The sequence below is a fragment of the Falco peregrinus genome, chromosome 8 (assembly GCF_023634155.1).
Source record: "Falco peregrinus isolate bFalPer1 chromosome 8, bFalPer1.pri, whole genome shotgun sequence".
NCBI classification, from domain to species: domain Eukaryota; kingdom Metazoa; phylum Chordata; class Aves; order Falconiformes; family Falconidae; genus Falco; species Falco peregrinus.
Genome location: NC_073728.1, coordinates 13,492,021 through 13,506,083, shown reverse-complemented (window position 1 = coordinate 13,506,083; position 14,063 = coordinate 13,492,021). Strand labels below are relative to the sequence as shown.

The 14,063-nt window shown below is 37.9% G+C and overlaps 1 protein-coding gene across 1 annotated transcript in view; it reads right to left on the bottom strand.

Annotated features, from left to right (window-relative positions):
* The window catches only part of ITGAV (integrin subunit alpha V), a 47,305-nt gene that overhangs the window by 23,287 nt on the left and 9,955 nt on the right, over window positions 1-14,063 (bottom strand). Inside the window, exons 3-15 of the mRNA XM_005237080.4 lie at window positions 10,494-10,585; window positions 9,902-10,016; window positions 8,545-8,606; window positions 6,909-6,954; window positions 5,210-5,335; window positions 4,757-4,801; window positions 4,525-4,568; window positions 4,381-4,437; window positions 3,859-3,911; window positions 3,243-3,445; window positions 947-1,138; window positions 793-838; window positions 118-219 (exon numbers count right to left, since the gene is read on the bottom strand). Of these exons, the coding sequence (XP_005237137.2) occupies window positions 118-219; window positions 793-838; window positions 947-1,138; window positions 3,243-3,445; window positions 3,859-3,911; window positions 4,381-4,437; window positions 4,525-4,568; window positions 4,757-4,801; window positions 5,210-5,335; window positions 6,909-6,954; window positions 8,545-8,606; window positions 9,902-10,016; window positions 10,494-10,585 (1,183 nt within the window). The remainder of the gene's footprint in view (window positions 1-117; window positions 220-792; window positions 839-946; window positions 1,139-3,242; window positions 3,446-3,858; window positions 3,912-4,380; window positions 4,438-4,524; window positions 4,569-4,756; window positions 4,802-5,209; window positions 5,336-6,908; window positions 6,955-8,544; window positions 8,607-9,901; window positions 10,017-10,493; window positions 10,586-14,063) is intronic.

Genomic DNA, 14,063 nt, shown 5'->3' with positions numbered 1-14,063 from the left:
TTTTTTAATTAGCTGACTAGACTTCCTGAATCCTTTCAGAATTGAAAGCTTATGAAAACAAAAACAAAAAAGTCCCCCCTCCTCTACCACAAAGGAAAACAAAGATACCCCGCTTACCAAGAAACTTTTACATCTGACAGTGAACAGGCTTTGTTTTCTGGGTTTAGAATGGTTGGATTAACTTCCAGGGCAGCATTTACTCTAATAACGGGTCTAGCCCTGCAAAGAGAACATCCTCTTGAACAGTATTCCACACCATGTTAGACCATACCCTTCCCATCAGATTGTGAAATATACACATACACACTTAAACAATATTCAGGGAAACTGCAAGAATAACAATCATTGAGTAGACTAGGGAAAAGCAGGAAGCTTTTCCATGCCTGTTCATTACCATCAGAGTCAGAACATGGACAATTGTGTTAAGAAGTCCTACTATTTCTAGCACAGAGAAATAAGGTATTTTCCCAAATTGAGCAAGTTTGGATGAGAGCATCAGCGTTGCAGTGTAATAGCTAGCAGCACCCTGTATGTGTCAGTATCTAAAAACCTGTCACTCAGAAAGCCTTGAAGACAGCTTACTTCCATTTTTTCTTAAGATTACTGAGAAAGATAAATAGCAGATGGCAGATGTAGATTTACTCGGTGAAAATAGCAGTATAACCTTGTTTTACCTCCAGCAGTTTGGAAGGTCGAGTGGCAGAATTTCAGTCTTCCCTGGTCCTGCTTGCTTTTGTAACTCAGGAATGCCACTGAGCTCTTATTTATGTAAAAACATAGAGTGATACTTACCTATATAAAACAGCTGTGTCAACACCAAAGGCTCCAACAATCAAATCTAGGAAGAAAGGAGAAATACTACATATTACAATTTTTTAAAATATGCTGTTAGTCAGAGGTGGGACTACTCTTAAATGATTCTGAAGTGACATTTAAAGCAAAGGACCTGGATATCCATTTTTGTCCACATCTGTGGCTCCTTTCAGCGAGTACCCAAAACTGGGTGGCATAGTGCGAGCAGCCCACTGCCCTTCAAGAATTTGAGATGGGACTGCATTCAAACCATTTGCTCTTCCATTGTAGATATAGACAAGTCCTCTCTTGTCCTCTCCACCATATGGTGCAGCAACTGCAATATCTGTAAACCGAAAGAACAATTGTCAATGTCTCCAGACGCAGACTAAAACATATTTGTGCTTACATCAATCAATCATTTCTGATATTACAGTTTCAATATGTGTCAGAAAGGAATAAATGCAACCAGCCTTTAAAATGCTCATCAACAACCTTTTTAAAAAAAAAAAAAAAAAATTGTACACTGGTTTTTCTAGAAAGTATAAATGTTTAACAAGAACATATATTATAGATTTTTGTATGGGGTTGAGGAGAGAGAGAAAGGAATAGTTCTGCAAATACTTCTGCACTGCAGTAACTGAGTTGCAGCCAAATCATATGGATCTGAGATGCTTTTTAGTGTATTACACACCCAGAATTAGTCACTGTTGGCGTCAAATCACAAACCTAATGAAATGGTCAGACAGTCCCACTTTAACACAATCATGATCCTCCAAAGGGTGTGACATTTTAATAATAATCTGGGAATTTTAAATCAGCCTAAAACAATAGCAGATATCAAATTCCAGTCTATCCCGATCATGGCTTGGCCATATGTTTTATGGAGAACTTTCAGTTACTGCAATTATGCTATCTCTTAAAGCTTAATAAATTTGAGAGTACTCTTATCAATGACTAATAAACAGTAAGAAAAAAATGCTAATTGGACTATCCGTAAGGACAGCTTTAGAAGTGTACATATGATCTAAATTCAACATTTCTGCGGCTGGTTCAAATACCAGGCATGAAACTCTATACAAAGTATATTACATTACTCCCTCCACTTCCCTTAAATTTGAGAAAGTTGCGTGAAAAGAACAAGGACTCAAAAATTTACCGTTTCGTGTTTTTGACTCATCTTTGCAAACTTTATGAAAACAGTAGAAATTCCAATCTTGCACGACACTGCGACGGAAAGTGTTTTAATTAACACTCCCCAAGTGAAACAGAGCCGGGGGTGGGGTGGGGGGAGCTAAAAACCCCAGACTAAATAATGGCAAAGTGATTCAAACAAGGCAGCTTTTGTTATGGTTTTCTCAGTTACAGTGTATTTCAGATTGAAATATGATAGTATCAAAACATTTTTTGGATAATCTCATCAAGTGACCAGATTTTTGACTATCAGCTGTAACCTTTCCAATGTCTTCTGTAAATAGTTGCAGTGATACTGCATCTTCACATGAATCCTGTATGCTATTAGCAACTAGAAAGGTCCGTTCCAACCCAAAACTATTATATGATTTTATGACTTAATTAAAAAAATAAATTAGAGATACCTGGGAATTTGAAATATTAGCCTGTTATAATTTTTGATCTTCAGAAAATACTTAGCCTGCAAGCAGAATGGGAAAAACAAAAGCGAGTATTTTTTTCAGGAAATACTGGAGTATGACCTGCAAAACAGTTTTCTCCCTAGGATTCCTGGAAGTCTCTGTCCCAAAACTATGTTATTCTTGTCTGTTTCACTGTTCTCAGTTCCTAAGTGAAAGTAACAAGAAGCACTAGCAAGGGGTTTGAGAGTCTACAGCTTCAGTTATATCAGACTTAGGCTTCTCATCCAAACAGTTGCTCAAGACACACAGCTCTTGGTACAGTTGGCTGTAGTTGTTATGGGATATTTTCACCAGAATCTTCCATTTTGAAATAAATCATAAGTAAAAAAAAAAAAACAAACAATATCTAGACTTTTCTGTCAGAGCATTTTTAACCAGCTCTCTGAAACAAAATCTTCTTTTCAGTCATCATTGTGTTTCTGGAGAGGAAAATTGGCTTTAAGCAATGAAAAGAGGAGAATTATACTGAAGATGTCCTAACAAGTCACAACGGAGAATCAGATATTTCATTGATGTTTCTACTGTACTTGTCACTTAGAGAGTAATAAAGTGATCAGTGTAACAGCTAAGATAATCCATGCTGTAGTTTAAATGGTATAGTCTCTGCTCGATGCATACATGTAACTCCTGTTAGCATTCTTGGGAGTAGCATACAAGCATCGAAAGGAGTCTAGACCTTCGTGTCCAACATTAAGTCATGGTTAGAGTGCCTACTGTTTGTGTGCAGAATACACATTCAGTGTGCTGCCGAGATTTCTACAAGTGGAAAATAGTGACCAATAAATGACGTCCTACCGTTGAAGCCATCCTGATCTAGATCCCCCAGAGGTGCAATAGAACTGCTGAATCTTGCAAATATCTCAAAACCATTCAGCTTTGTGATCTGAAACCCTCCAGAAGCTTGTTGAAGGCAAATGGAAACTTGGCCGACCTCTTGAAGCTTCCCGTCAGAACCTCGATCCATAAAAAGAGGGGCTCCGATAAACAAATCTGTGTAACTGGACCAAAGAAGGATAAGGTTCTTCAGTAACAGCATGAAAATTCAGTTTCATTCTCTTAAGCACCTGTTAGGAGGCCTAACTCATCAGTGAACTCAATATGAAGATGAAAGTTATCTATCTTTAAATTGCAACTGAAGGCAAAATTTATTGACAAAGTAAACACAAATATATGAGAATTTAATGCATTTAAAGCACGGGAATACACCCATGTACGTTTATGTAAATAAATATAAAACCAATTCTACAGTTGTCAAATGCTGAGTGCTAGTGAGGAAGTGTGTCACACAGTTACATGTTAAACCAGTAATGAAGACAGAAATATATATTGTAGGAAAGACTTTTTAATAAAAGCTTCTTTTTTTTCTTTCCAGAAACAAGTTGGGTAGCAGCAGGGAAAAGAGGGCACTTACTTGTCCCCATTGATATCTGTGGCAGCCACTGAATACCCAAAATAGGCAGCCATCTGGAAAACAAAGTTCAAACCAAACTTGTGAGTTGCAGCAATATAAACACACAAAGAAGTTTATACAAGGCTGTACAGAAAAGAAGTTAGGGAGATGATAATATATACCACAAAAATTTTTTGTCTCCTTTCTCCTCATGTTTTCCTTTGTCTTCCTTACTCTATTTGCAAGTAAACCGATCAGTTACCTGCCCCATTCCCCCTTTCATGATCCAGTCCTCTTTTCCAATTCTCTAAATAGGCAGCATATCTTAAATTTAAGTAAGTTTTTCTAAGAAGCACTACAAAATGGGAACTCACAGAACATGTATTTTTAGGATTCCTACAGACTTTGTAAAATTTTTGGCACATAAGCTAATAACATTCAGAATATTATATGTTCTAGTACACCCTAAACACTGTCTCCACGTGTTACCTTCCTGTAGGAATAACCTCCTGGACACTCACCCTGCTGAATAAAGCTACATACCTGCTCTCCAGTGAAGTTGTACATGGAAGACATGTTTTTCCCATTGTAAATAGACACCTGGACGTGAAGAAACACACATTACGGCATACCAACAATATTCATCTTTTTTATTTATTGTGAAGTTTAAAGTTTCAAATTTCCTACCATGCCCAGAGTTCTTGCTGCTCTTGGGACTCCTGATACGAAGTCTGAAATATAAAGCAAGACACCCAGATAACATTCAGGTCCTAAAGTGCAATGACTTTGCTTGCACAGAGTAGTTCATTCCTATGCTTTATGCCTTTTCCTGCACACTGTATCATTTTTTCTGTAACATTTATTTGAAAGACCTGCTGAGCCTATTAACAGGATTTTTTTACTGAAACAAGGGTCTTACCTTCTATGCCATCACCACTGAAGTCTCCAACAGCCACCGAATAACCTGATAAACAGACAAAATCAGTAAATTACTTTAGTAACCTTATTCAGTAACCTCTAATTCAGGGATGCTGATGAATTACAGTCTACTCATGCAGCTGTTCATAGTCTAAGCTGCTTAGAGACAATACTGATCCGGTTGCGTTTTAAGATGAAGTGAGAGGACTGTGCACAGAGCACAAAAATTCATGGAAGTATTTCCATTTATTTTGTCATCAGGTGCTCGTTGAATCAAGCCTATGACAAGATAACTAAGCTTCTGTCATACATAAATTACTGCATTTTCAGGTATGTAGCTCTTCATTTATCTGTCAAATGTTTAATTAATAGCAGCGTGATTTAATCTTAAATAGGAAGAGTGCAAGGGAGTTTTTCAAATGCAGCTAGGTTTTCTTCCTTTCAAACTACGCACCCAAGTAGCTGTCATCAAAAGCAGCACTGGCAGGTCTGGTTGCTAACTGGTCATCATACTTCGTACTGTAGACTTTAGAGTCATATTTAGCCACAATCTCTGCCACTCGATCGGAAATAAGTTGGCCTAAAGAGAAAGAAAAGAAAGAAAACAACTTTAAACCACAAGTAAACAGGTATGTACTCTTTCATTAAGCAACAGGACTCCAAGAGAATGCTTGCTTCTAAAGCAACAGCTGTTCCACAAAACCAACCAGAAAATAGCAAACAGCAGCAGCACTAGAAAGGATCTAAGTGAAAATCTGGATCCTACTTCAGCAAAAATCTATGCACATATTTAATCAAAAGCACACAAAGCGTTCTCACTGAAAACAGAAGCCACTCCTACATGTAAACCACGACTTAAACGGGACTGGTCAGTTAGGTAACAGTAAGCATATGCTTATGGTATTGCAGAACTGAATCATTGCTCCTTGTCTAAATACCACAACAGGAGAGCTTAATATGGCAGACAAGAAACTATTAAGATGAGCACAGCGTATTACCGCCTTCTCTGGTCACACTTCACAGCCACTAGGTGGTGACTGCACTCCATTTTTTCCCCTTCAGTTTAAATTAATTCTTGACTCACAAAAAATTTCTTTTCAGAACAGCACTTACTGCACATACATATTCATACCTGTATGAAGTATAAGGAGAACTACTCCTCCAGCATCTCAAAACGTGGAATAAAAGTTCAGGGTGAAAAATCTCATTTTTAGAAGCACACTATCGTCTTCTATTCAGAGCCAAGAGATTTTTTTTGGGGGGTAGTAGTAGAAGAGAATAAAGTTGTTTTGGCAGATGAGCTGCCACTTTTGCCAAAAAGCAACAAAATGAGTATACAAACATCATCTATATTATACCGTATCTGCAGTTTAGTTTCAATTGTTCCATTTTGTTCAGAATTTAAAACACAGGACTGGAAACAAGCCTCCTGTGCTGCTGCATCTACAGCTAGGCTACTGTGATACAGAAAATCTTTCATGAACATTAGTATTTACTTTAAAAAACAGGCAGCAGAGTTTGGCAGCTATGTCCTGATTGTAGCAGCACCAACTTTTGAACAGAAAGCTGTAGCTAAACGCTGAATGATCCTGCAAACAAATACTGACTGAAGCCCACATGACCAAAATATGTAGGTAATGTTCTGTGTAAACAGTGCAGTTAGAGGTAAAATGTGCACCACGGCACAAACAGATCAAGATAAACAAGTGCAATATGTCTTTGCTGTCAGAAGAAAACAATGATAGTTCTCTTTGGACAGTACTGTTCTCATTGAAAGAAAATACATCCTTTGTATGTGTGTTTAGAAATTAAAAAACATGTAGATATTAAAACAACAAGCAAAATATCCTAGAGGAAACTTACCCTGCTGGTGGAAACAAATTCCACATTCCTGAGAAAATGCCTTTAAATTACATCAGAGTTATTTAAAAGACAAAAGACGCATCTATACAATTATTACTTCAGCTTTAATCTATGGTTGCCTTGATTATTCAGGAAATATTTTCAAAGATGATGAAAGATTATTTCTGTTAGTTTTCTTATTGACAAAGACTTTTGACAGTGGTTGGAGGAATGCGGATACAAATGACTAAGAGGATAAAGAGAAAAATCGAAGAGGTCAACTTCTCTGTGACTTAAATGATATAACTCACCTTGCCAGTAAAAACTTCCAGGTCCTCCAAGCAGCACTCTGTCTCCCTTGGAGGTGGCGGGGGGGAAGAAAAAACACAGTGCGGGCGGGGGGGAGAAAAAAACACATTAAGCATATCCAAAAACAAAGAACATGTCCTATGTTTATGGGAAGTAATTCCATGCATGTATATCCACTGTAGCTTCACTGACCCCAATACATTTTATTTTTTGAAGGAATGATTAATTAAAAATGCATCTTATAAAAACCTAAGATAGCAAACAACACACCTTCAGTGACTTGCTTCTCTAGTTCACCCATTTAAAATTCTAGGCAGAATTCTGCTTTTATTGCAATAGATCCTTCTACCCACATAAGACAACAGAAATACAATTAGGAGAAAATTTTAAGACTGCTACAAGGCGATTGTAACATGTTTTTAGGTCTGTACAAAAACCAGTTTCATCATCTGCCCCTGCCTCTGTAACTTATCTTTAGAAAAGTTTAATTCAGAAAAGTTGTCATGCTATTCCCCTACTCTGTGTTCCTTGGTACAACTGCAATCCCCGAACCATTTGAAGGAGCTTTAACCACATGAGCTATACCAGTGCTGGGAATTTGCTCTGTAAGTACTGAATTGGGCCACAGGCTTTGCTGCATAATTAAACCACTTATTCAGGTTTTAATCTTAAAAACTCCCATACTAACCACTCAGAAAAAACTAGGTCAGAGATTTGGAGATACCGTATACCCTGGCCTGCCCACTCAGCTAGGGTTTTGGATTAGACCCCAAGGCTGGTTTTAACTGGGGCTACAGTCTGCACCGTAAGCCTGAAGGGTCCATGCAAAAAAACCTCACTCACAGCCCTATACTGCACTTTGCAGAGTTTCCTCTGGAGGCAAAACAAGAGCCTCCTCGGGCAAAGAGTGAAGGGAATGACCCAATCGTAAGATGTAAAAAAACCCCAAAATTGCCACATCACAAATGGAATTTGTGTGGTCTTAACATGTCCGGACTACGTTAAACAATTTCACTGTACAATACAAAAAACTACAGTTAGTCCTCAGATTTGTGCAGTTTTACTGTGCTTAGATTTAAAAAGTAATTGTGATTTTTTTAAAAAAAAAGGAACTATAAAAGGCAGCGAGAACAAAAGTAGAAGAAACTTAAGACAGACAGCAAAAAAAGTTCTGTTAGCTGATGAGAAAAGCAAAACATATTTCACATTGTTTACCAGTTCCCTTTAGCAGTAAGTTATTCTTCCTCAAGAAGTAATACTAGCTATGCACCCATCCCTTCAAAATAAGCATCTCAAAAAACCTGACTACTACAATTTATTTCACTTGAGGACTGGCTGCAGCAGAGATTTGGAGCATGAGGCTGGAAAAGCGAATTATTTGTTCAGGACATGATTCCTACGAGAGATTAAAGCATGCTGCTGTGAAGATGTAGGGAGAAACTGGTTTATAATACTGGAGTGGTTTGAAGATATTTTTGTTTATTTACAAGGACGTGTTTGGTTATGATTTTTCCCCCCAGGAACGGTAGCTTACATTTAGTTTCATAATAGCTGTGCTTGCATGTGGTCTGTATCAGGGTGACTGTTAACTTGCAACTATCTGCTGACTCATAGGAATCGAGAAAAAAAATCACGTACCTTTGTAAAGTCAATACTAAATCCACCTTGACAAAATCCCTGTCCATCTGCATCGATAGTGGCTATAGAAAAGAATGAGAGAGAGAAATAAATAAATTATTATCAGTACTAGATCTGATGATTCTGTGGATACTTCCCAATGCATCTTTCTAAGTAACCTTGCACTCTTGAACTTGATCTCAGAATTTTTTTCTCCTAAATTACTATCTTCTCTTTATCAACAACTCACAACCAAATGCTGTAACGCGTTTAGGGCTGGCCTAACATACATAACAGAATATTAACATATATTCTAGCCTTATAAAATCAAAGTAAATAGTAACTCCATATTCCTTTACTATTTAGTATTTAGAAGTCTTTAATCTTCAAAGGTTCAGGGAAAAATATTTGCAATTTTAATTCAGGAAATAAGGTATCTGAAAAACGGGGAGTAAGTTTTTCTTTTGGAACGGAATAAAAATCTGACAGGTATGTAACTGTAAGTTGTGTCAAGTACTCGTTTAAGACAACAACATGCAGCATACCTGGCTGAAAAAAACCCTACATACTGAGACTCATCCCAGCAAGAATTGTTATGGCTCAGTTAATCCTACAACTATAGCACTCCACAGTAGAAATGCTGAGACCCCCTTATCTGGAAGTGTGACTACTTAACTAGCATGATTTAGTTTAGTATATGCTTATTTAAATAATTCTTGTTAGACCACACTGGATTTCATTCCTGCTATTCACCAATGATTTTCAGAAAACAAACAAACAAACAAACAAAAAAAAATCCTAGCTTGAACATTCAATTTTTAGACTTCAGTATTTTTTAAAAAAAAAGGTTTTAACCAACTCAGCTACATGATACAGATGGAAAGCATTTTGAAAATAAGACTCGAAGTGTTCAACAATGAACATAATTAAAACAATACATCACTAGGTATGTATGCATACATGGAAATAGAACCTACCTGTGCAAAACCTTGTCTTCTAAATTGAGCTTTCTCTTTAAATTCCTCGAATAAGAATAATTAAGCTTCAGAAAATTCTCGAGTTGGTCTCTGAAAAAGCACTTGCTACATAATTTCACTCAAGTGATTACTGCAGAAGTATCACCTTTCAAAGACTGAAGTCCTCAATTCCAGTGATACTAGGGATCTAAGATTTTCCTCTGGCCCACAGTAGAGAAAGCCAGGTCTGCATCCTGAGCATCAACTGGAGGAGAACTCAGATGTGTGGACCTAGCTTAGGTTTTTTTCTAATTGCTATGAGGCTACATAGGGAAGGCAGAAACACCTGTAAAACATCCCACTTCAAATGTACACAAAATACAAAACACAAGAAATTCCAAACAGAAGTGCTCTATGCTTACTTGACCTGCAGGGTGCATATTCCACAGATTTAGATCCAGCAAGCAGGTAACAAGTTCCCACAGGTTCCCTCTCTTGTTTTGTTTCAGTTCTCCAGTGGTACAATGGAGCACAGGCCTAAGGAAGAACACATGGCAGTGAGGAAACAAACTCCTCTTCAAAATACTGGGGTTATAGATTAATACAACAGAATTCCAATTTTTTACAGAATAGTAACCAAAACCAAAATTTTGACAGGTGTACCATGTTTACTAAAGATTTATGCTACCAGCACTGGGACAGAAGTATCACCAGTTTGTACTTTTAGAAACAGATGATCTATTGCAAGAATATTTTCTTAAAGCAACAGGTGTAAAGAGTTTAAAAATGTGTAACACATTCTACTTCAGCAAACTAATTCCTCAAAAGCAGACAAAAATGCTATAACTTTTGTTTATAAAGAATTAAAAAAAGGCTAGCCAATAAATTCTGAAAAAGACAAGTCATGCTGATTAGTGGGATTTTATTTAAATACTGAGCTATTTGGATCTTTTCACTTTTTTTCCAACTACAATAACCCAGTGCTGAGGCTTTTGAAGTGCATCAAAAACCTACCAGAATTTTATCATTTTTGGATCTCACAGAGGCACCAAACCACTGGTGAGACTTAAATTCCAAAGGATCATCAGGAGCAAAATCTCTATTGCCTGCAAAGAAAATGAAAAAGCAGCATAATTTCACAGGAAGCTGTACAGCAAGAACTTTTTTTCAAAAAAAGCACCCAAAGTCATTGGTTTTGATGCATACAGAGAAAAGCAGAAAATAGAACCATTGGAGGGTATCACCCTTTCACAGAAATAGGCTTTAAAAAGGATTTATTACTTGTTTTTACACTTAGGGGCAAATGCAGCTATTTTTACATACAAAGCATTAGCACAATACTCATTTGTTCTAAGAGCACAAATTTTATAACATCTTTGACAGCGCCACAGTAAATACCTCATACTTAAGATATTTGACTCTCAAGTCAGATTACAGCACTGCTCAAGAATCGGTTCCAAAGCCAAGTTAGGACTAACGCTTCTAGAAGAAATATTGCCCTGATGAAATTATGTGAGTCTTGCCTTTGGCTAGAACTGGGACAGGAATTTTTCTGCTCTTCTACCATGTACTAACATCTCTATTCTGAGTGGCAATGAGCACACTTACAAGCTACAAGTAAAGTGAAAGAGTATTCAACAAAAATATTGCAGTTTTCCATACAGAAAAGTAAATTAAATAAGGGGTAATTTGCACTGGTGACTGTATGTTGACTGTTCAGTGATGAAGGTTGGTAGAAGCAACTTACAGAGCGGCATTTTGTGAACATTAGAAGTCTTTAAATCATTTAATGTTTCTTACTTCATTGGAACAACAATGGAAACTTTGCCAGCCTAATGAGAAAATAGATGTAACACTCTGGAAAAACTGTTTTACTTTACAAAAACTTTAAAAGTCACCTAAATCGCTGGTTACAGTGTGCAAAGCTAAAGGAGTCAGCAAGGTCAACAGCCACACGTGGCTCCCACAGACCGGCTGCGAAGCACAGACCCGTGGCCACTTCAATCGAAACTCCCTCGCTTGTCTTATACCTTGTGAAGAATGTTTTGTCTTGAGAGACTGAGTTACTTCTATTAGGAAAAACCCATGAAAAGGACAACAAAAGTGATCCTAATCTGCAGAATCAGCCAAAACAGGTAAGTATCTGGACTACTTCTGCTCTTAGATTAGAACTATGTAATCAGTTCCAACCACATAGAAAAACCACTATAGTTCTCTACAATGTTAATTTCATCAAAGGTAATTAAAGAATGCCCACTTCCATCCATCACCCTTTCCTCTGCTCCTTGATTAGACAGGCGCCACAGACACGGAGGACCGGACACCCAGCACATCACACAGATTTATGTACACTTGAACATTTATACTGTCACTCTTGCAGACAGAAATGCGGTTTGGAGAGCTGCATGTCATCTTCTCATGGTACAGGAAACCAAAACCAGACCACAATGTTTTCCAAATAGGAACCGTCTTCAGCACACTTCCAAAAACCCTGTTTTATCACCATCTTTTCACTTCCTTGCCTCTAATTCCTGAAAATCCAGCTAAGGACAGTTTTAACAAGGGATACAGTTGCACGACAGTTCGTTTCAGCTGAAGCTGCCCCAAAAGGGATGGCAGTTCCCATTGACTCCTGTCCCTTATGGTCCTGCTGCCAGTTTCCATGCGGCAGTACTGCCTTCTGGTCACACAGTCACAACCTGAACTGCCTTAAGCCTGAACCTACCAAACCAGTATCCAGCTGGATCAGGGACCAGCCCAGCTGACTGCATGGGGAGGGAAGCAGCGCCAGCCTGCTGAGGCAAAAACATACGGCTGGGAACTCTTTTTGGCAGCATCAGGGACTTAAAATTGGTTTATTCTGCTTGTAACCACACCCAAGGTTATGGAGCCTGGAAGGACAGATTTGGCTTCTGCCCCATATTTGTCCAGGTACTCTCAAAAACAAAGAAATCTCTTGGCTTTACTTGCCAAACAAAGCTTTAAAAAATGTAAAACTTGAGAAGTTACTGGATACTTACACAATGCTACGTATCTAGGACTGAAGCGAAAGGTAGTATAGCAGTTTTATAGTGTAAAGGAGAATGCTATTCTGCTAGGTACCATAAAAGCGTCTAGGATGTAAATTTCCCATTTAAGTTTAAAACAATAGGCAGCAAGTGGAAGGAATGTTCTTGTTGCAATGGCCAGTAAGCAGCCATCTGGCATTACCAGCAATCTGGTTTAATCACAAGGTGTCAAGGAAATCATTTCCTTCAAGTTTCAGCTGAATGCATCAGCTGAGACAGCATAAAGAAAACCCCAACAAAACAACAAACAAAAAAAGACAGAATACTGGTTACTGGTGCCGCCTACCCATAGTCTACGTTGCTTGCACTGGAAAAGAGGGGAACCAGCAGAAGAGAAGTCATTTAACCAGCACACGCAGCCAGAGCAGCCCCCCTCTGCCTTTTCCATGTGCATTCCTGAGCTGCAGGTGCCGCCCCTCATCAAGGAAGAATCAATGTCCAGGACAGCACCTACAAAAGCATCTCTCTCCCTCAGTATTTAGGGGACAAAATTATTTCTTCTACAGTAATCAAAAATCCTTGATTCAGCATTGAGGATAATAATAGAAACCTCTCTTCCGTTTGATTTTAATAGGTAAGCATCTAGGCTTTGAGATAGAGTCAGAAGCTGGCATATAAAAAACTACTCTCCAAATCAGAATGCAAATGAACACAACCCCAAGTTTATTATGTTCCAAATGTAGTTTATTATGTCCTAAATGTCACGACTTCAGAAGACAGCATCATAATTTCTGAAGGCCTAAATAACAGATTAGGAATTCTTATGCTTAACCCACACACACACACACCACAGAGTAAAACGTGGTCCATTAGCCAATCTGGCTAAATAAATGTTCTTTATTTGTAGTGTGCTACTATGGCAAAAATATTTTACATACATCTTAGTCAAATTGTCTAATGTCAGTGCAGATGCACGTAACATAAACCAACTTCTGCTACAAGGTTAAGGTGCCTTACATTGAGTTTATCCTGTGTTCAAAGCTCCTTTAGGTTGTCTAAAACTAAGTGGGGGGTCTTGGGCAGAGGGGGTTGCTGTTCAGCTTGCAACTTGCTGTGACACAGGAAAGTGTGTTAGGACACAAAAGCTGATAAAGTAGTAAGTACTACACTGGAAACATGGACTTTTCAGATAAAAAAATGCAAACATTAAATACAGGACAAATCTGACAGTAACTCTCCATTAAAGAAACATAAACTTTATTTACCCACACTTATTCAGAATTCTCCCCAGGAAAACACTGCGTAAATAGATTATGAGACATTCCTTCAGGTCCAGAAGAGAAACTCATTCTATGAGGGAATCTGGAAAATACCCTGTCATCAGAAATCCCCTTGCTTTAAATGAGAAACCACTTGGGCTTCTGTTCCTGACTGAGGAAAACAAACATAAAGGACACCTACATGGGAGCTCTCACTAAAGCAAATCAGAGTTAAATAAGGTGTTTTAGCTATACTCTAAAGTAGATTTGTCATGGGAAGACACAGGAGTAACTTCAGATTTCTCTGTTTTAGTATA